General features: G+C 42.3%; 1 protein-coding gene across 2 annotated transcripts in view; it reads left to right on the forward strand.

Moving 5' to 3' along the window:
* The first annotated feature begins 5768 nt into the window (after positions 1–5768).
* kcng2 (potassium voltage-gated channel, subfamily G, member 2) overlaps positions 5769–20843 on the forward strand; it is a 28084-nt gene continuing 13009 nt past the window's right edge. The window contains exons 1-4 of one of the 2 annotated variants that reach the window (XM_021560318.3): positions 5803–6247; positions 11474–11514; positions 11642–11950; positions 12108–12696. In XM_021560318.3, the coding sequence (XP_021415993.2) occupies positions 11757–11950; positions 12108–12696 (783 nt within the window). In that variant the 5' untranslated portion in view covers positions 5803–6247; positions 11474–11514; positions 11642–11756. Of the gene's footprint in view, positions 6248–11473; positions 11515–11641; positions 11951–12107; positions 12697–20843 lie in introns of both variants that reach the window. The other variant, XM_021560317.3, reaches the window with a different exon arrangement.

Raw genomic sequence — 20843 nt, forward strand, 5'->3', positions numbered from 1 at the left:
CAAAATAACAAAAGTGGGTACAAAACCCGTCGCACACCAACACATAACTTACACATCACATACAATCACACAATCTCCGACAAGGACATGAGGGGAAACAGAGGGTTAAATACACAACATGTAATTGATGGGATTGGAACCAGGTGTGAAGGAAGACAAGACAAAACCAATGGAACATAAAAAATGGATCAGTGATGGCTAGAAGGTTGGTGAGGTCGACCGCCGAACACCGCCCGAACAAGGAGAGGGACAGACTTTGGCGAAAGTCGTGACACTTGTGTTCCTAGCGCTAACAGTGCAGTAGTATCCAACAATTCACAACAATACACACAAATCTAATAGTAAAAGAATGGAATTAAGAAATATATAAATATTAGATCGAGCCATGTCGGAGTCGCATTGACTAAAATACAGTAGAATAGAATACATGTGAGATGAGTAATGCAGTATATAAACATTATTATAGTGACTAGTGTTCCATTATTAAAGTGGCCATTAATTCCAAGTCTATGTATATAGGGCAACAGCCTCTAAGGTGCAGGGTTGCATAACTGGGTGGAAGCCGGCTAGTGGTGGCTATTTAACAGTCTGATGGCCTTGAGATAGAAGCTGTTTTTCAGTCTCTTGGTCCTTCCCATATAGGCCTACCTTCTCTCTCCTCTTTTCAGTCATTGTCTTACTTCAGATGGCATCACTCCTACATGACAGTCGTCCCTCAGTGTAGACAATGCTCTTCAGTATTACACAACACGTCTCCCTGTCAGACAGGACCAATCAGGAGATAAAGTGTTCTGACATCACACAGATACTCTGTCAGATGCTTGCCTCATTGAATTTCTCTTGCACCTTCATGTTTACTTTACAAACTACACACACACTTCTCTCTGAGATGTGCTACAAAACTACACACACGCACACCTCCCTGAGACATGCCGTACTCCCCTTCTACATCCCTCTCTTTCTCTCGTCTTCTCTTCTCTTGCTCTCCAACCCATGATGCTGAGCCTCACACAGTAAAACAAACACACACTCCGTAGCGTCTCACTAGTCATTTCTACTCTACATTTGCTCTTCTATTCTCAGGTTTGACCATATGAAATCTATACATGTTAGTGAAAGTGTTCTTGAACGAGTTCACCTACTAGTCTAATTTAATCGGATCAAGTCAAATTTCATGGAATTGGATGGAGTTCATTTTTGCGACGGTCATGGATTTATATGCAAAGCTGGTCTCTGTTAGTGGTTGGTCCCTGTTGGGTCTTTATCAATATAACCAGAGAGGAAGAGGCGAAGTGAGATATTTAGTAGCCTGGTTGCCAGTCTCTGTTTAGCTAACATTCCACTGCTTGTACTCCGTGTCATGTGACAGAGTACAAGGAGTGACAACCCTGCTTCATCTATAGACCTACAGTATGTCTTTGGATTAGATCCTAGTTGAGCTACGACCTCACAGCAGGCAATGGAAGGAAAGACATACTTTCATGTATACATCTCTCGCTTCTCTTTTCTCTTCTCTGCTATGGAGAGGAGAAGGTTAATATGAGTAATACAGCTGACTCAGAGCCTGTCAATCACATTACTTGTTCTTTCAGCACCCTTACATTTTTCTCTGATGGACAGAGACCTTGAGTAAAGAGCAGGGATGAACATTTCTCGCCTCTGCTCCGCTCCTCTCAGCTCTCTCCTCCAAGGCCTGTCTATGAATGATCCCTGCTGAATCCACTCCCGGCTCCAAGTCATCACAGAGGCAACATTTCAAAGGAGAACGATTGAAAAGGAGAAATGTTTCATGATTCCAACTTCCATTATCCAAATGGGCACTTTATTCAAATGGATGTGACTATTATGGGTAATTATCTTGTAATGATTAAGTTGAATGCTGCATTTAAGTGATAGTTTCTCTCCGTGCTTCTCCAGAGGAAATATTATTATTTTAATGAAGGGAGAAGGCAATAAGCTTGAAAGCTTAGCCAGAATAAAAGGCTGATTTGGGAATAAATGGTATTTAGAGTAGAGATTTGTACTTTTTATGTTTGTGTGGGTGTTGGTTTATATGTATGAATATTTCTTATTATTATTATGAGTGACCATGAAATGCATTTGTGAAAGATAGACTATGTGTGTGTGCGTGCGTCCATGTGTGTGTGTGTGTGTGTGTGTGTGTGTGTGTGTGTGTGTGTGCGTGCGTGTGCGTGTGTGTGTGTGTGTGTGTGTGTGTGTGTGTGTGTGTGTGTACACAACGTGTGTGTGTGTGTGTGTGTGTGTGTGTGTGTGTGTGTGTGTGTGTGTGTGTGTGTGTGTGTGTGTGTGTGTGTGTGTGTGTGTGTGTGTGTGTGTGTGTGTGTGTGTAAGCGTGGGTACAACATGTGTACGTAGACAATAAAGTGTTTTGATTAATATGGCGTCTGGTCCACTGTGAAATCAAATCTAATTTTATTTGTCACATCCACATGTTTAGCAGATGTTATTGCTGATGTAGCGAAAGGCTTGTAGAAGCTTAGGAGCTAGGAGCAGAGCTGCCCTGTGTCAGTACTACTCTGGAGATAATTGTGATTGTGGCCATTTTAATATGGGTCAAGAGCACCATAATTACACTGATATGTGCTCATAGTGTTTATGTCTCTCTCTTTACTTCCACAGAACAAAACTGAAGAAGTATGTGCCCTACTAATGAAGGAACGTACACTGAGTATACCAAACATTAGGAACACCACCCCCCACTTTGCCCTCAGAACAGTCTCAATTCGTCAGGGCATGGACTCTACAAGGTGTCAAAAGCATTCCACAGTGATGCTGGCCCATGTTGGCTCCAATGCTTCCCACAAATTGGCTTGATGTCCTTTGAGTGGTGGACCATTCTTGATACACACGGGAAACTGTTGAGCATTGCAGTTCTTGACCGGTGTGCCTGACACCTACTACCATACCCTGTTCAAAGGCACTTCAATATTTTGTCTTACCCATTCACCCTCTGGATGGCACACATACACAATCCATGTCTCAAGGCTTCAAAATCCTTCTTTGACCTGTCTCCTCCCTTTCATCTACACTGATTGAAGTGGATTTAACAGGTGACATCAATAAGGGGTCATAGCTTTCCCCTGGATTCACCTGGTCAGTCTGTCATTGAAAGAGCAGGTGTTCCTAATGTTTTGTCTACTTAGTAGGAATGGTTTCTCCAAACGTAATATCTTGTGGACAGACTTCGTAAACGTCTGATGAAATTACGCAAGATTTTAGTTCTGGGTTAACCGAGATTAGTCCAAACAGCAAGTGAGTGTGGTGGTTCAGTGGACAAAGCTTTTATGCTGCTCAACCTTTCCCGTGACCTGAATAATGACAATATCTACCCAATATAATGATTTGGCTTTAGTATTTTCCTTTATTATTTCTAATCTGGTGATGTTTCCAGTGTGGTTGGCAAGCATGCCATTGTAGGAGAAGGTAGTCCCATTCTAAAGGTTTAAACCACCCTCCTCCTGTGTATCACTGATCCCTAATGGCTGGGAGCATCCTAGTCTGCTTAATCAATACCCGATACAGACAGCGGCATCACTATGAATCATTAGCTCAGAGCAAACAGAGCTGCATTTTTAACCTCAGTGGAAACACACTGGTTTAAATGGCACCCTATTCCCAATCGTGCACTTCTTTTGACCGGCCCTCTGGTAGTACACTGCATAGGGAATAGGGTGCCATTTGGGACTCACAACAGACTCACAGGTCCTGTTTGTCAGAGTTCCGACAGTCTTCCTCTCTTCTATACTTTATATCTATGGGTTTCCCTCTTCATCCTCCTCCATCACTCTATCCTAAACCTACGGCACAACCCGGAGAGTGTGTAAACATAATCATGGGTTTATAAACTCATTGCTCACGGCCCTGATGGAGTCAGTAGATTCTCCCTCCGAGGGGTTGGTTGTACAGGAGGACTGGAGACAGAGACAGTGGAATCAGTTGATGTTGGACATTCTGAACACGGTAATTCATCAATGTCACAAACCATAGCGGGCCGTTTAATAGCGCTGTAATGTAATTCACGTTTACTCATCTTAGACAGTGTAATCTAGTTTCTGCTGATTTGTTGCTTTCTCGTACAGTGTGGTAGGAAGAGGTAAACCTGTAATGTGCACTCAGAAAACCTCCTGAGGACATAAAAGCATTTAGAAGTGATTGACAATCAATCAATAGACTATAGCTCTTTTTAACACAACTTCCACTCTTCCCACTTCATATAGTTCAAGGCTAATCTCATCCACCAGTCAGCTCTCTCTCAGCAATTCGAGACAAGGTAAAACCGAACAAACTTTTGTTTTAGGGAACAATCTCTGGAACTTTCTTTCTCTATCACCATGAAGTTAAAGAGACATTTTAATGTCTGAGGGACATTATGAGAGAAGGAATGGAGATGAATGACCTTTAGCCTAGACAACAGGAGTCATTTGCTCCAGATCTTTTCTAAATACATAGGATCTCTTGCTGGAGACTTCTGAGGGGTGTTTTCTTTGGGATGAGACTTTGAGATGTCCCTCACAATGTAGAAAATCTAATTCACTTTTTCCACAACAAATGATTCCACTGGGGCTCACATCCTCAGGTGAAGCTGAATCACATCATAACCTGAGGCATCCTTCACTCACAAAAGGCTTTTGTGTCATTGATATGGCATAGCGATGACAGCTAGTTGTCCCTTTTAATCATCACTGAATGGTAGGACAGACTCCTCCTCTAGAGGTGAGTCTAGGACCTGTCAGCTGCTGACTGGTGACTTTACAGTGAATGGTACCAATGCTCAGGCTCTCATAGTTAGACCTCATCATAACTAGGGTCCAGAGTTTTTACCTGGGTCACCTGGTTAGGAAAAATCCTGGCCCCAACTCTCTGTTTCTATATTTGTATTTACCGTAATATTACTTGAGAGGCGAACTCAATCCAGTCACCAACTGACTGTGGCAATTGTTCATTCCAGTCAATGATGTGCTGGTGAATAACAGTATCAATGTAAACATTAGAAATGTAGTAGGCCTAATGTAAGCCAGTGTCATCACCTGCCCTGTGTCGACCCTCATCTGTTACTAGGCTGTTCATCTATAGAGGTTCATCCATCAGACCTTCATTAGTGATGTTATCATTACCACGTTTGCTTTGTTTCTTCATTCAAACACATGAAGCAATTACGGCCTTGTGACGCAGATGGGTCCTATGGTACTGATATATGTTGTGACAGACACTAGCACTGAAATGAACAGACAAATGATGCATTGCTGTGCCTGGCTGCTACCTGCTTTGTAAATGAGACACCTATCATCACACCAGTCAATCAAGAAGGACCAACTGCATAGTCTTCCTTCACTTCCCCTCATCTTTCACTTTCCATAAATTGTATGCACAATCACTCTGAAATCATTTATTTCATAGGCCTACACCACAGCCTATGGTAGGCCCTACACCATTATAGGAAAACGAGAGGAGCCTATAACCATGTAATAATACAGTAGCGTCATTGTAGTAGCCCTAGCTGTGTTTATCCCGTCGATCTTTTATAACACAAAGAACATTCCAAACTCAAATTATGTATAACCTATATTTTTTATTTCTGCGCATACATTCATTTGTGCGCAATTAAACATGTGTATGCCTCATGATTTTTTTTCTTCTGCAATCACAGTGTGAGCTTCTTGAAATGGCTGTTGGAAGCAGGATTCAATTCGGGGAAGAAGCAGAGCATGGCACAAACCGCGCAGCGCGATTTTGCGCGTGAGCGGAGTAGTCTCTGTCGGCATCCTAGACAGTCAGAGCAGAGCCCTCAAATTGGAGTTATCACAGAGCGGCAACACCCAATCATTCACGCTGGGCTCTTCTCAAATCCGCGGTGTCTTTTTCCAACTGTTCTCTCGTGATTTTGTTGAATTTGGACGGATTCTTTTGCAATTATTGTAGTTCATTCGACTTAAAACAATCAAAGTAGTTTTCAGTATTTTTTATTCTCCCCTTGATCTTGCTAATGCGGGTGTGCAGCAAGTTTACCGAACCTTCAAACTTGCTCCATATGAGTCGGAAGTAAAGCACGTGACGTTACCTGGGATTGAGTGCACCTGGTATAAAGTCAATTACCATGTTAGGATCATTTATACGGAGGACGGAGTCGACTGGAGCATGTATTTCATATTGACCAATATGCGCTTTCATAATTGATATCGAAATGTGGGGAAGTTCTCTGCCGATGGACACAAACCGAACACAGCGGGTAGGTGTGGTAATCATGAATGGTATTTCAATGTTTGTACAGACACTTTGAAAAATATTTATTCAGCATCTACTACATAGTAGCCATAACATTTGTCTAAATGTTGGAGTGCGCGGCGCACTTAGGTTAGAGGCAATTGTCACAAATGTGTCTATGATCTAATGTCCATCCATATAAACTGGCTAGGCGAATGTTGATTCACGATGTATGCAGTGTGGAAGAAATTGGGATGCATTTGAAACCTTTCCTTACTATGAACGACTTGTCCAACGGTGTGTCTCTCTCATATCCCAAAGCACCGTAGCCTATGGCAGCGGGTTCCTTTTTGCAAGATGTGCAAAATCTGACAGAGCCAGGTTTAAAGTTGTCTCCGAGATAAGATTCATCTATAGGTGATTTATTTCAAATATAGGCCTTTGGATATTGGATTTTTGGCCGTCTTGGCTCAGTGCAAGCGTTCTGATGGACAATAATCAATAATTGTATAACCACAAAACAAATGGGGCTATAATTGTATTAAACAAAATATTTATATAGTCTACTGAATTCCACCCTCTCAGCTAAACTCTTTCTAGAACCTATCATGGACTGTGATTGAGTTCCATACAAGTCAATGGGTTGTACACCCTTTTAAAACAGCTCCTACCCTTTCAAATGGCTCTCCTTTTACTGCCTGTATGGATCTCTATATATAGGTCTATGCATTCCTCCCACATTTCATTCACTTGTTGATGTGTGGACTGGACTGGGGGTTGGGGAGGTTAATGCTGTTACACATGACAGTATTCTCCCATTTTTTCCTATATGTCCTGGAACCACACACACAGTCCATGTAATATCTGAGTACATGCAGGGAGAAATAATTACCTTCAAGACAAATTCCAAAGGCGATAGAAACATTATTGCCCTCAAGGGGGAAATGTGTCTTGGACATTGTAGCTGCACTATTTCCAAACTACATGAAGGATGTGATTCAGCCACTATAGACCACATACATTGCATAAATCACGTTCTAACAGTAGAAATGCAGCCACTCCCTTGTGTGGTTGTGTAACGATGTATGGAAGAATAGAGAGTGTTATTGTGGATGGACTTCTCATACCGATGCCTGTACAGAAACAAGTGCTCTACTGTACATTTCAGTAGGCATCAAACACCCTCTAAGTCTCTACCTTGAGGCTATTTATCTGATACTGTACTTTGCATTCTCTCTAAAGCCCTTTTGCAAATGAACAAAGTACAGCACTTTTAATAAACAAAACTACCCAACCTTACTAAGATGTCATGCCTTTCTGTTTGAATAGACCATCAAGCTCTTTTTACAGGAGCTGTTTTGGCTTCCTCGTGGGGCATGAATCCCTCCCAAAATGGCTATTTTTTTGTTACAATGTCCTATTTTGATGTCATCCTCCTCTCCACCTTGAAAGTACATCTCCCATCTACGACTGTAAAGGTGAACTATCCAATGCTTTTTACAGTCACGTACTCCAGCTCCACATGCAGCTTGACGCATGGGATATAGCAGATGCGGGACCTTGGCAAGGGTCAGGACTGTTGGTCAGGACTGTTCTGAGTATTGGTCCACTAGATGGCTCAAATCTGCACATGTTACATTTTAGAATACCTCTAGATTAGGGCTACCTTCATCTGCCTTTTCGTTGTTACTTTCCCCTGGTGTATTTTATAATTGCTTTCATTAAAGGGCTGAATAAATGGGTCACAATTACCTAGCCGTTGAAAATAAGAATTTGTTCTTAACTGACATGCCTAGTTAAATAAAGCCCGGATGATTTTCATGAACCCATCTTTGGGCTTTCAGAATGTTTATGGTAATGACGTGTATTTATGAAAGTGGTCAGTGAAGCAGCGCAGCAACCATGCTCTGTTCTCAGACGATTTTAAAAGTTTACTCGTTCAAATATGGATATTGTCTTCCCCAAACCATCCGTGCACTGTTAGACATTATCGCAGATTAAACTGGAAGCCCACGTCACTCCAGTATGGCAGGATATGTAGAGTAGGCATAATGCTATGATACAATATCGTACTACAGAGACTACACAGGACCTATTTTGTTGTTGAAGGATAGTGTAGTCCCTCCAGCGATCACCACTGGAGAGAGGCTACCTGTAGTTTAAAGTCATCTCTCTCAGCAGTCCTGTATGTAGGACCAAGCATTGTACTATCCTCCGTTTTCCAGCAAGACGGCACAAATGGATCTGGGACCAGGCTACTGTCTCAGCATTCATTATGTTGACGACTAGTCAAAGGCCCTATCTGTATGATTACGTGGTCCATCATACAGATGTAGGATCTTCATTTGACCAGTATTGTCATAGCAAAATAATCCTGCATCAACATAATTTGAACGTTTAGTCCATAATGTTGTTTGATCAGTGGTTAGTCTATTAGCTGGTCAAAAGTAGGCTACATGAAAAGTGCAATACTGTTAATATAATTGTGTGGGTTTTCAGTGAATTTATGTAAATCACAAAGCTCATCTGCATTTCCTGTGGAGCTGGAAAATCCTCAGCAATAAAAGTGATCAAATATAAGATCCTACACCTGTGATTGTAAATGATGGCACTGTATGGTCTGTGGGTGTTATGTCACAGTTCATAACCTCCTCCTCTCAGGGGTGGTTTTCTGTGCATTTATGGACCTGAGCCCCCAGAGACAGATGTCATGCTAACCAATGACATCTGATGTGTAGGATGTTTGCAGAAAAAAAAATACATTGACACCTTTTCTGTTTTGTCGATGACATTCAATTCAGCATTGAAAAAAGGTGTAAATGAGTGTTTGTTCCACTTGAGTGAGTCAGACCACAAGTCAGAGACCACTGTGACACCAAATGTGCTTGATGGGTTGTTTTCTTCTAACGCTTCTAATTCTTCTAAAGGGAAATTTCCAAATGGTTCAACTTCATATTCATCATCTCCAGCACCACCCAATCATGAACATATGTGAAAATGGTGCATTTCTATGTTTTGTAGTAAAAAATATGAAGATAAGCATTTCCAAAGACCTCAACCAATTTAGTAGGCAATGCCTACTCACAATTAGTCAAAATCACACGATGCACACAGATTGTCATTGGAAACACCAATTGTTTTAATAACGTGTTGGTTTTATGATCTGAAATAAAAGATCCCAGAAATGTTTCATACGTGCAAAAAGCTGATTTCTCTCAAATTTTGTGCACACATTTGTTTGCATCCCTGTTAGTGGGCATTTCTCCATTGTCAAGATAATCCATCCACCTGACAGGTGTGGAATATCAAGAAGCTGATTAAACAGCATGATCATTACACAGGTGCACGTTGTACTGGGGACAATAAAAGGCCACTCTAAAATGTGCAGTTTCGTCACACAACACAATGCCTTAAGTGTCTAAAGTTTTGAGGGAGCATGTCCACCAGAGCTGTTGCCAGAGAATTTAATGTTCATTTCTCTACCATAAGCCACTTCAAACTTCGTTTTAGATAATTTGGCAGTATGTCCAACCACCCTCACAGCCGCAGACCATGTGTAACCACGTCAGCCCAGGAACTCCATATCCGGCTTCACCTGCGGGATCGTCTGAGATCAGGACAGCTGACGAAACTGAAAAGTATTTCTGTCTGTAATAAAGCCTTTTTGTGGCAAAACTTATTCTGATTGGCTGGGCCTGGCTCCGCCCCTGCTCAGTCATGTGAAATACATAGATTAGGGCCTAATTTATTTCAATTGACTGATTTCCTTATGAACTGTAACTCAGTAAAATCATTGAAAATGTTGCGTTTTATATTTTTGTTAGGTATAGTAATTTACGGATTACATAGGAAAAACACACTCCGTTATCTGCACTTGACCCTGGATCCATCCCCATTTTTTTGTGCCCCCTTTTGTACATTGTAAAATGAACCAAAGAGAATGTGGTAAACCACGTGGTAAATACATTAGAACACAAGGCTTCAGCAGAAGATGTGACATATTATCTATCTGGAGCTTATTTTCCCCTCGAGCCAGGCACTGGAGCGCACTGACACTTTTCACTGTGTTTAATCAGCGGGCGATGGATACTCCTGGCTCAACCTTGCTTTTTTGGGGTTTCCTAAATCTGCAGTTGTCTTTCATGCATACGAGTAACAGGTCAGTAAAATCATTGTCGTCTGTTTGAAGTCTCCTCCCTAGCTCATTAGGCTGTCATTAGGCTAGCATCTTTCAGCGCTCTACTTTAGTTGCAGTAGACCTGACTGAAATGTTTTCACCCATCTGCAGCAATATAATGTAAAATACATCACAATAAATCAATACCTCATCAAAGCACTCTGGTCTCTGGAGACTTTGGAGTGGACATGTATTATTGGACACGAGAGATTTAGGGTTTGATGAAGGACATATACATTCTATAATTTCTCAAAGATTTCGTAATGTTTTCCTCTTATCCACCAACAGTCAGTGTCCTGTTTTTTAATTTTATTTAACAAGGCAAGGCAGTTAAGAACAAATTCTTACTTACAATGACGGCCTACCCCAGCCAAACCCGGATGACGCTGGGCCACTTGTGCGCTGCCCTATGGGTCTCCCAATCACGGCCGGATGGGATACATACTGAATTCGAACCAGGGACTGTAGTGACGCCTCTTGCACTAAGATGCAGTACATTAGACCACTGTGCTACTCGGGGGTTTTGAGGTTCGGATCACTCTCGTGAATGACTACTCTTAATTGAAACTGACAAGTTTTAGAGTGTAATGCTGAATCATGAAGAGGAGTATTGTGGCTGATAGTAGTTCACTGATCTCATTTGGCTTGGTATGAATCATTTAACCCCCACTATGCAGAGCGGAGCTGCATTCTGTCAGTATTAAGACTGGAAGGTGCCATTAGAAAGTGCCACATCTTAGGGGTTTGTTTCTTTGGTTGAAGCTGTGGTTATACTAACTAAAAAATATATATATTGGAAGAAGATTAAAACAAGACATTAATGCTGCAGAATTAATTGCCCTTTTTCTGTTGTAAACAAAGTCAATGGCCCATGAAAGATGAATCACAGGAAGTTTTACTCTGGTATAGCCAACCTGTTACTTATTTTCTTTGTTGAATTTCCACAGTTAATTGGTCTGTATTTATTGTCATTCAGTGAACCTTGATAAACAATACTTTAGAGAGAAGCACCTCCATTTAGGGCCTCGGCAATGTTAAATACCACAACTTAACCAATTCCTCTCTCTGCATCAGGGTTTCTGCTGATGTAAGACTTGTTGTGGTGTGATGAGAGAGTGAGTATGAAGAGGGATTTTTAGAAACGGCTTAACCTTGAGATTCGGACCAAATTTGTCCCAATAAACCTGTGAGATCATCTCGGAAAAAACCCAGAACTTTCTTTCCTCTGCTTTGTTTCCACAGAGACCAGCCCTGCTCCTGGATGGGTGAGGTCCCTGCCAACCCAGTCGGCCAGTGAAACACACCCCCAACCTCACCCCTTTCCTCCCAACCAGGGTCCCCCAGAGGAGCAGCAGGGATGTACCAGGAGGTGGCCTTCCTAGCGGGCAGCACGGAAAAAGAGTTCACGCCCTTCCACTTCCCCCTGGAGAACCAGCAGGAGGTGGTCACTAAGAAGGGCGTGTTCTTTAAACGGCAGCGACTGCTGCGGAGGCCCAATGAGGCGCAGGAGGAGAACGACCTGTCAGCCGTTATCAATGTAGGCGGGATCAGGTACCGTATCCACAGAATCAGGAGTTGGCGTGTTCAACTCGATAATCAATGCGATGCAGTGCCTTAGACCGCTGCGCTACTCGGGAGGGCTCTGGTGCAAGGTTTAAAAGGCATATAAACCGGGCACAGAAACATATATGTTTTCCTCTCCCACCAGGTACCGTATCCCCTGGTCCGTTCTGGAGGAGTTTCCTCTGACGCGGCTGGGCCGGCTGAGGAGCTGCAGCTCATTGGACGAGATCATGGAGGTGTGTGACGACTACGACGACGGGCGCCAGGAGTTCTTCTTCGACCGCAGCCCATCTGCGTTCCGCACCATTGTGACGTTCCTGGCGGCAGGGCGGCTCCGACTGCTGAGGGAGATGTGTGCCCTGTCCTTTCAGGAGGAGCTTGTCTACTGGGGCCTGGAGGACACCAGGTTGGAGTGGTGCTGCCTCAGGAAGCTACGCATAAGACAGGAGGAGCTCAAGGAGCAGCTTAGGATGGAGGAGGAGGAAGCAGAGCTCACCACCACCCTGACCCCCCAGAGCTGTGAGGATGGGCTTGGGCCCCCCGGGGCGGGGGGGGAGGAGGAGGAGGAGAGCCGCATGGCGGGGTGTATGCGCAGTCTCCATGACATGGTGGAGAACCCTCAATCTGGACTTCCTGGGAAGATCTTTGCCTTTCTGTCGGTGGTGTTTGTGGCCATCACCGCGGTAACACTCTGCATCAGTACCATGCCTGACCTCAGGGAAGAGGAGGAGAGGGTGAGTTCACTTCCTGTTTATTCTCTGCTCACAGGCTTTACTTCCGGGTCACACTCAGTTGGGTTATATATTGGGCCAGGAGTTTCACCTGACTGAGTTACAGACCTGGAAAAACTCTGGGTACATCCATTTCTGCATTCTGCTGTTAGTCGGATGATGTTTGAGAGACAACCTCTGCATAGTGAGTCTTCCCTCTGATAGTAACTCATCATCACCGAGGTAGTGTGATGGCTCAGGGATGTTGTCATGGACGACTGCTACACTACACGCTACAACTTCAATTACATGAATACCAGATTATTGCCTTTGCCAGGTAACTGCTGCTGCACTCTGGTCTTGCTCTTATTCATGCATTAAAGGAATCTTATTTGCCCACATGGTCTTAGTAATTAACATTGCCTTCAGAAAGTATTCATACCTCTTCACTTATTCCAAATGTTGTTGTTACAGCCTGAATTCAAAATGGATGAAATATAGATGGGGCTTTTCTCACCCATATACACACAATACCCCATAATGACAAAGTGAAAACATATTTTTAGAACATTTAGCAAATGCATTGAAAAATGAAATACAGAAATCTAATTTACATAAGTATTCACACCCTTGAGTCAATACAATAGAATCACCTTTGGCAGCGATTACAGCTGTGGGGAAATGAGTTTGGGCAGGGTGGCTCGTTCTCTGTGGAGATGAATCTTCGATGGAGGAGAGGTTGAGATGGCTGAAGTAGAAGTGTTGTTTGAAGCTGAAAGTGAGTCAAGCACAGTTAGTAAAAAAGATGAGTAGATAACAGTGAAGCCCAAGAATTGAACAAAAAGGGCAAAAAATTGTTGTTGAAAATGAGTCATTGCTTGTTGAAATGCGTTTTTTGGATAAGGATAAGCCCTGGGACTTAACACCTTCCTCTGGAACTGGATCTTGGACTTCCTGACGGGCCAACCCCCAGGTGGTATGGGTAGGCAACAACACATCTGCCACGCTGATTCTCAACACGGGGGCCCCTCAGGGGTGCGTGCTTAGTCCACTTCTGTACTCCCTGTTCACCCACGACTGCGTGGACAAGCATGACTCCAACACCATCATTAAGTTTGCTGATGACACAACGGTGGTAGGCCTGATCACCGACAACGATGAGACAGCCTATAGAGAAGAGGTCAGAGACCTGGCAGTGACCTTGTTCCCTCAATGTAAACAAGACAAAGGAGATGATCATTGCCTACAGGAAAAGGAGGGCCGAACACACCCCCATTTACAATGACAGGGCTGTAGTGGAGCGGGTCGAGAGTTTCAAGTTCCTTGGTGTCCACATCACCAACAAACAATCATGGTCCAAACTAGAGGTCGACCGATTGTTTTTTTCAACGCCAATTCCGATTATTGGAGGACCAAAAAAAGCTAACACCGACTAATCGGATGATTTAAAATAATATTTGTTTTGTTTTATTTGTATTTGTAATAATGACAATTACAACAATACTGAATGAACACTTCTTTTAGCTTAATATAATACATAAATAAAATCAATTTAGCCTCGAATAAATAATAAAACATGTTCGATTTGGTTTAAATAATGCCAAAACAAAGTGTTGGAGAAGAAAGTAAAAAAGCTAACGTTTAAGTTCCTTGCTCAGAACATGAGAACATATGAAAGCGGGTGGTTCCTTTTAACATGAGTCTTCAATATTCCCAGGTAAGAAGTTTTAGGTTCTAGGAATTATAGGACTATTTCTCTCTATATCATTTGTATTTCATATACCTTTGACTATTGGATGTTCTTATAGGCACTTTAGTATTGCCAGTGTAACACTATAGCTTCCGTCCCTCTCCTCGTCCCTACCTGGGCTCGAACCAGGAACACATCGACAACAGCCACCCTCGAAGCATCGTTACCCATTGCTCCACAAAAGCTGCGGCCCTTGCAGAGCAAGGGAAACAACTACTCCAAGTCTCAGAGCGAGTGACGTTTGAAACGCTATTAGCGTGCACCCCGCTAACTAGCTAGCCATTTAACATCGGTTACACCAGCCTAATCTCGGGAGTTGATAGGCTTGAAGTCATAAACAGCTCAATGCGTGAAGCACAGCGAAGAGCTGCTGGTAAATGCACCAAAGTGCTGTTTGAATGAATGCTTACAAGCCTGCTGCTGCCTACCATCGCTCAGTCAGACTGCTCTATCAAATATCAAATCATAGACTTAATTGTAACATAATAACACACAGAAATATGAGCCTTTGGTCATTGATAGGGTCAAATCCGGAAACTATCATTTAGAAAACAAAACGTTTATTCTTTCAGTGAAATACGGAACCGTTCCGTATTTTATCTAACGGGTGGCATCCCTAAGTCTAAATATTGCTGTTACATTGTACAACCTTCAATGTTATGTCATAATTATGTACAATTCTGGCAAATTAATTACGGTCTTTGTTAGGTATAAATGGACTACACACAGTTCGCAACGAGCCAGGCGGCCCAAACTGCTGCATATACCCTGACTGCTTGCACGGAACGCGAAAAGTGAAGAGAAGTGACACAATTTCCATAATTATAAGAAATTCATGTTACCAGGAAATATTAACTAAATATGCAGGTTTAAAAATATATGCTTGTGTATTGATTTTAAAGAAAGGCATTGATGTTTATGGTTAGGTTTGGTGCAACGACAGTGCTAAATCATCACCCGTTTGGCGAAGTAGGCTGGGATTTGTGAAATTAACAGGCACCGCATCGATTATATGCAACGCAGGACATGCTAGATAAACTAGTAATATCAACCATGTGTAGTTAACTAGTGATTATGTTAAGATTGATTGTTTTTTATAAGATAAGTTTAATGCTAGCTAGCAACTTACCTTGGCCTCTTGCTGCCCTCGCGTAACAGGTAGTTTGCCTGCCATGCAGGCTCCTCGTGAAGTACAATGTAAGGCAGGTGGTTAGAGCGTTGGAAGGTTGCAAAAACAAATCCCTTAGCTGACAAGGTAAAAATCTGTCGTTCTGCCCCTGAACAAGGCAGTTAACCCACCGTTCCTAGGCCTTAATTGAAAATAAGAATGTTTTCTTAACTGACTTGCCTAGTTAAATAAAGGTGTAAAAAAATATATATTAAAAAAAGTAATTTAAAAATCTGCCAAATCTGCCAAAAATTAGGGCCGATTTTCAAGTTTTCATAACAATCGGAAATCGGCCCTAATTAATCGGCCATTCCGATTAATCGGTCGACCTCTAGTCCAAACACACCAACAAAGTCATGAAGAGGGCACGACAACGCCTTTTCCCCATCAGGAGACTGAAAAGATTTGGCATGCGTCCTCAGATCCCACATACATCCCTGGGTCGCTCCTCTTTTCAGTTCGCTGCAGCTAGCGACTGGAACGAGCTGCAGAAAAAAACTGTCCAGTTTGAGTGTTATCTCCATCTCTTCATTCAAAGACTCAATCATGGACACTCTTACTGACAGTTGTGGCTGCTTCGCGTGATGTATTGTTGTCTCTTCCTTCTTGCCCTTTGTGCTGTTGTCTGTGACCAATAATGTTTGTACCATGTATTGTGCTGCTACCATGTTGTGTTTCTACCATGTTGTTGTGTTGCTACCATGCTGTGTTATGTGTTTTTGTCATGCTATGTTGTCTTGGGTCTCTTATGTAGTGTTGTGGTGTCTCGTCGTGATGTGTGTTTTTGTCCTTATATATACATATACATATACAGTGCCTTGCGAAAGTATTCGGCCCCCTTGAACTTTGCGACCTTTTGCCACATTTCAGGCTTCAAACATAAAGATATAAAACTGTATTTTTTTGTGAAGAATCAACAACAAGTGGGACACAATCATGAAGTGGAACGACATTTATTGGATATTTCAAACTTTTTTAACAAATCAAAAACTGAAAAATTGGGCGTGCAAAATTATTCAGCCCCCTTAAGTTAATACTTTGTAGCGCCACCTTTTGCTGTGATTACAGCTGTAAGTCGCTTGGGGTATGTCTCTATCAGTTTTGCACATTGAGAGACTGACATTTTTTTTCCCATTCCTCCTTGCAAAACAGCTCGAGCTCAGTGAGGTTGGATGGAGAGCATTTGTGAACAGCAGTTTTCAGTTCTTTCCACAGATTCTCGATTGGATTCAGGTCTGGACTTTGACTTGGCCATTCTAACACCTGGATATGTTTATTTTTTAACCATTCCATTGTAGATTTTGCTTTATATGTTTTGGATCATTGTCTTGTTGGAAGACAAATCTCCGTCCCAGTCTCAGGTCTTTTAAAGACTCCATCAGGTTTTCTTCCAGAATGGTCCTGTATTTGGCTCCATCCATCTTCCCATCAATTTTAACCATCTTCCCTGTCCCTGCTGAAGAAAAGCAGGCCCAAACCATGATGCTGCCACCACCATGTTTGACAGTGGGGATGGTGTGTTCAGCTGTGTTGCTTTTACGCCAAACATAACGTTTTGCATTGTTGCCAAAAAGTTACATTTTGGTTTCATCTGACCAGAGCACCTTCTTCCACATGTTTGGTGTGTCTCCCAGGTGGCTTGTGGCAAACTTTAAACAACACTTTTTATGGATGTCTTTAAGAAATGGCTTTCTTCTTGCCACTCTTCCATAAAGGCCAGATTTGTGCAATATACGACTGATTGTTGTCCTATGGACAGCGTCTCCCACCTCAGCTGTAGATCTCTGCAGTTCATCCAGAGTGCTCATGGGCCTCTTGGCTGCATCTCTGATCAGTCTTCTCCTTGTATGAGCTGAAAGTTTAGAGGGACGGCCAGGTCTTGGTAGATTTGCAGTGGTCTGATACTCCTTCCATTTCAATATTATCGCTTGCACAGTGCTCCTTGGGATGTTTAAAGCTTGGGAAATCTTTTTGTATCCAAATCCGGCTTTAAACTTCTTCACAACAGTATCTCGGACCTGCCTGGTGTGTTCCTTGTTCTTCCTGATGCTCTCTGCGCTTTTAACGGACCTCTGAGACTATCACAGTGCAGGTGCATTTATACGGAGACTTGATTACACACAGGTGGATTGTATTTATCATCATTAGTCATTTAGGTCAACATTGGATCATTCAGAGATCCTCACTGAACTTCTGGAGAGAGTTTGCTGCACTGAAAGTAAAGGGGCTGAATAATTTTGCACGCCCAATTTTTCAGTTTTTGATTTGTTAAACAAGTTTGAAATATCCAATAAATGTCGTTCCACTTCATGATTTTGTCCCACTTGTTGTTGATTCTTCACAAAAAAATACAGTTTTATATCTTTATGTTTGAAGCCTGAAATGTGGCAAAAGGTCGCAAATTTCAAGGAGGCCGAATACTTTCGCAAGGCACTGTGTATGTATATATATGTATATATACATAATTTTTTTTTAACCCAGCCCCCGTCCCCGCAGGAGGCCTTTTGGTAGACTGTTACTGTTAATAAGAATTTGTTCTTAACTGACTTGTCAAGTTAAATAAAAATATCCTCAAAGTTCTACAGCTACACCATCGAGAGCATCGTGACCAGTTGCATCACCGCCTGGTATGGCAACTGCTCAGCATCAGTAAGGCGGTACAGAGGGTAGTGCATACAGCCCAGTACATCACTGGGGCCAAGCTTCCTGCCATCCAGGACCTATATACTAGGCAGTGTCAGAGGAAGGCCCAAAAGATTGTCAAAGACTCTACTCACCCAAGTCATAGACTGTTCTCTCTGCTACCACATGGCAAGCGGTACTGGAGCTCCAAGTCTAGGTCCAAGAGGCTTCTTAACAGCTTCTACCACCAAGCCATAAAACTGCTGAACAATAAATCAAATGGCCAACCAGACTGTGCCCCTTTGTTTTTACACTGTTGTGACAAATAACATTTGATTTGAGAAACCCTTTTGAAGTCACGAGGATGGTGAAGAAGGTGCTGGATTCTTTTTCAGGAGTGGCTTCGGGACAATTCTCTGAATGTCCTTGAGTGGCCCAGCCAGAGCCCGGACTTGAACCCAATTGAACATCTCTGGAGAGACCTGAAAATATCTGTGCAGCGACACTCCCCATCCAACCTGACAGAGCTTGAAACTCCTCAAATACAGGTGTGCCAAGCTTGTAGCATCATACTCAAGAAGACTCAAGGCTGTAATTGCTGCCAAAGGTGCTTCAACAAAGTACTGAGTAAAGGGTCTGAATACTTATGTAAATGTGATGTTTCCATTTATTTTTTAATTTTATAATACGTTGTCATCAATGCAAAGGGTGGTTACTTTGAATAATCTCAAATATAAAATATATTTAGATTTGATTAACACTTTTTTTGGTTACTACATGATTCCATATGTGTTATTTCATAGTTTTGATGTCTTCACTATTATTCTGCAATGTGTATATCTATCTTTTTTTTAAAATTTTACCTTGCGTTATTTAATTTTGGTGATCTTTATTGTCCACCTGCACAGTAGATGGTAGAATTCACGTAATTATTGCGAATAGGTGCCATTCTTTGCGAGGGTTTGGAAAACCTGGTCTTCGTGGTTCTGTTCGAAATTCATAGATAATTGTATGTGTCATTCAAAAATCATGTTAAACACTATTATTGCAATTCCATGCAATTTGTGACTTGTTAAGCACATTTTTACTCCTGAACTTATAGGTTTTCCATAACAAATGGGTTGAATACTTATTGACTCGAGACATTTCATCTTATCATTTTTTATTAACTTGTAAAACTGTCTAAAAACACAATTCCGCTTTGAAATGATGGGGTATTATGTTTAGGCCAGTGACGAGAGGCCAAGGGGTGTGAATACTTTCTGAAGGCACATTGAGCCAGATATTGTCCTCTTGGGGGTCTCCATAGGGGTTAGAAATTGGGCATTGGCCACTTACTGCATCAATTCCCCTGACGGCCTGAGGGATAAGTAAACTTTATGAAGTAATTATATCATAATCTTTTCTGGGTGTTTCAGAACTAGTAGTTGTGCCTCTGAGACCTCAGGGTTCCTGCTGGAGTGTCTTTGTGGTGGAATAAACTGACAACCTCCTGAATGACATCAAAAAAGCTTTAAAATGATTAAAGAGAACCTCTGCAGGCTTCTCCCACTATCAAAGAGACCTCCACGTCGGGGTGAAAGAACGATGGAGAGGGGGGTGAGAGGACTGAGGAAGTGCTGTATCTTCAAAGGGGAAATCAATCTGAGTACAAGGAGGGTTAGCGAGCTACAGTAACTATGAGGGTTATCGCGCTACAGTAATTACCAGGAGGGTTAGAGAGCTACAGTAACTGAGGGTTATCGCGCTACAGTAATTACCAGGAGGGTTAGAGAGCTACAGTAACTATGAGGGTTATCGCGCTACAGTAATTACCAGGAGGGTTAGAGAGCTACAGTAACTATGAGGGTTATCGCGCTACAGTAATTACCAGGAGGGTTAGAGAGCTACAGTAACTATGAGGGTTATCGCGCTACAGTAATTACCAGGAGGGTTAGAGAGCTAACTACAAGGAGGGTTAGCTAGTTACAGTAGCTACATGGAGGATTAGTGAGCTAGCGACATGGAGGGTTAGCTAGTTACAGTAGCTACAAGGAGGATTAGTGAGCTAGCGACATGGAGGGTTAGCTAGTTACAGTAGCTACAAGGAAGGTTACCCTTACAAAAAAAATTGCAGTCAAAGTGCAGTATAACTGCAGTATGCTGCAATTACTGCAGTTTAAAAAATGCTATCTTTTTTTGTAAGGGTAACGTGCTACAGTAGCTACAAGGATGGTTAGAGAGCTAACTATAAGGAGGGTTAGCTAGTTCAAATCCAATTTTATCCGATGTTATTGCGGGTGTAGCGAAATGCTTGTGCTTCTAGCAGACAGTGCAGCAATATCTAACAAGTAATATCTAACCAATTACACAACATATACACACAAATCTAAGTAGGAATTAATTAAGACTACATACATATATGGACGAGCGACGTCAGAGCAGAACGGACTAAGATACAGTATATACATAAGAGATGAGTAATGCCAGATGTGTAAACATTATTAAAGTGACTAGTGTTCCATTCCTTAAAGTGGCCAGTGATTCCTAGTCTATGCCTATAGGCAGCAGCCTCTGTGTTAGTGATGACTGTTAAACAGTCTGGCCTTGAGATAGAAGCTGTTTTTCAGTCTCTCGGTCCCAGCTTTGATG

This window comes from Oncorhynchus mykiss, chromosome 30, assembly GCF_057628025.1.
Source record: "Oncorhynchus mykiss isolate SJ-2025 chromosome 30, ASM5762802v1, whole genome shotgun sequence".
Taxonomy (NCBI): Eukaryota; Metazoa; Chordata; class Actinopteri; order Salmoniformes; family Salmonidae; genus Oncorhynchus; species Oncorhynchus mykiss.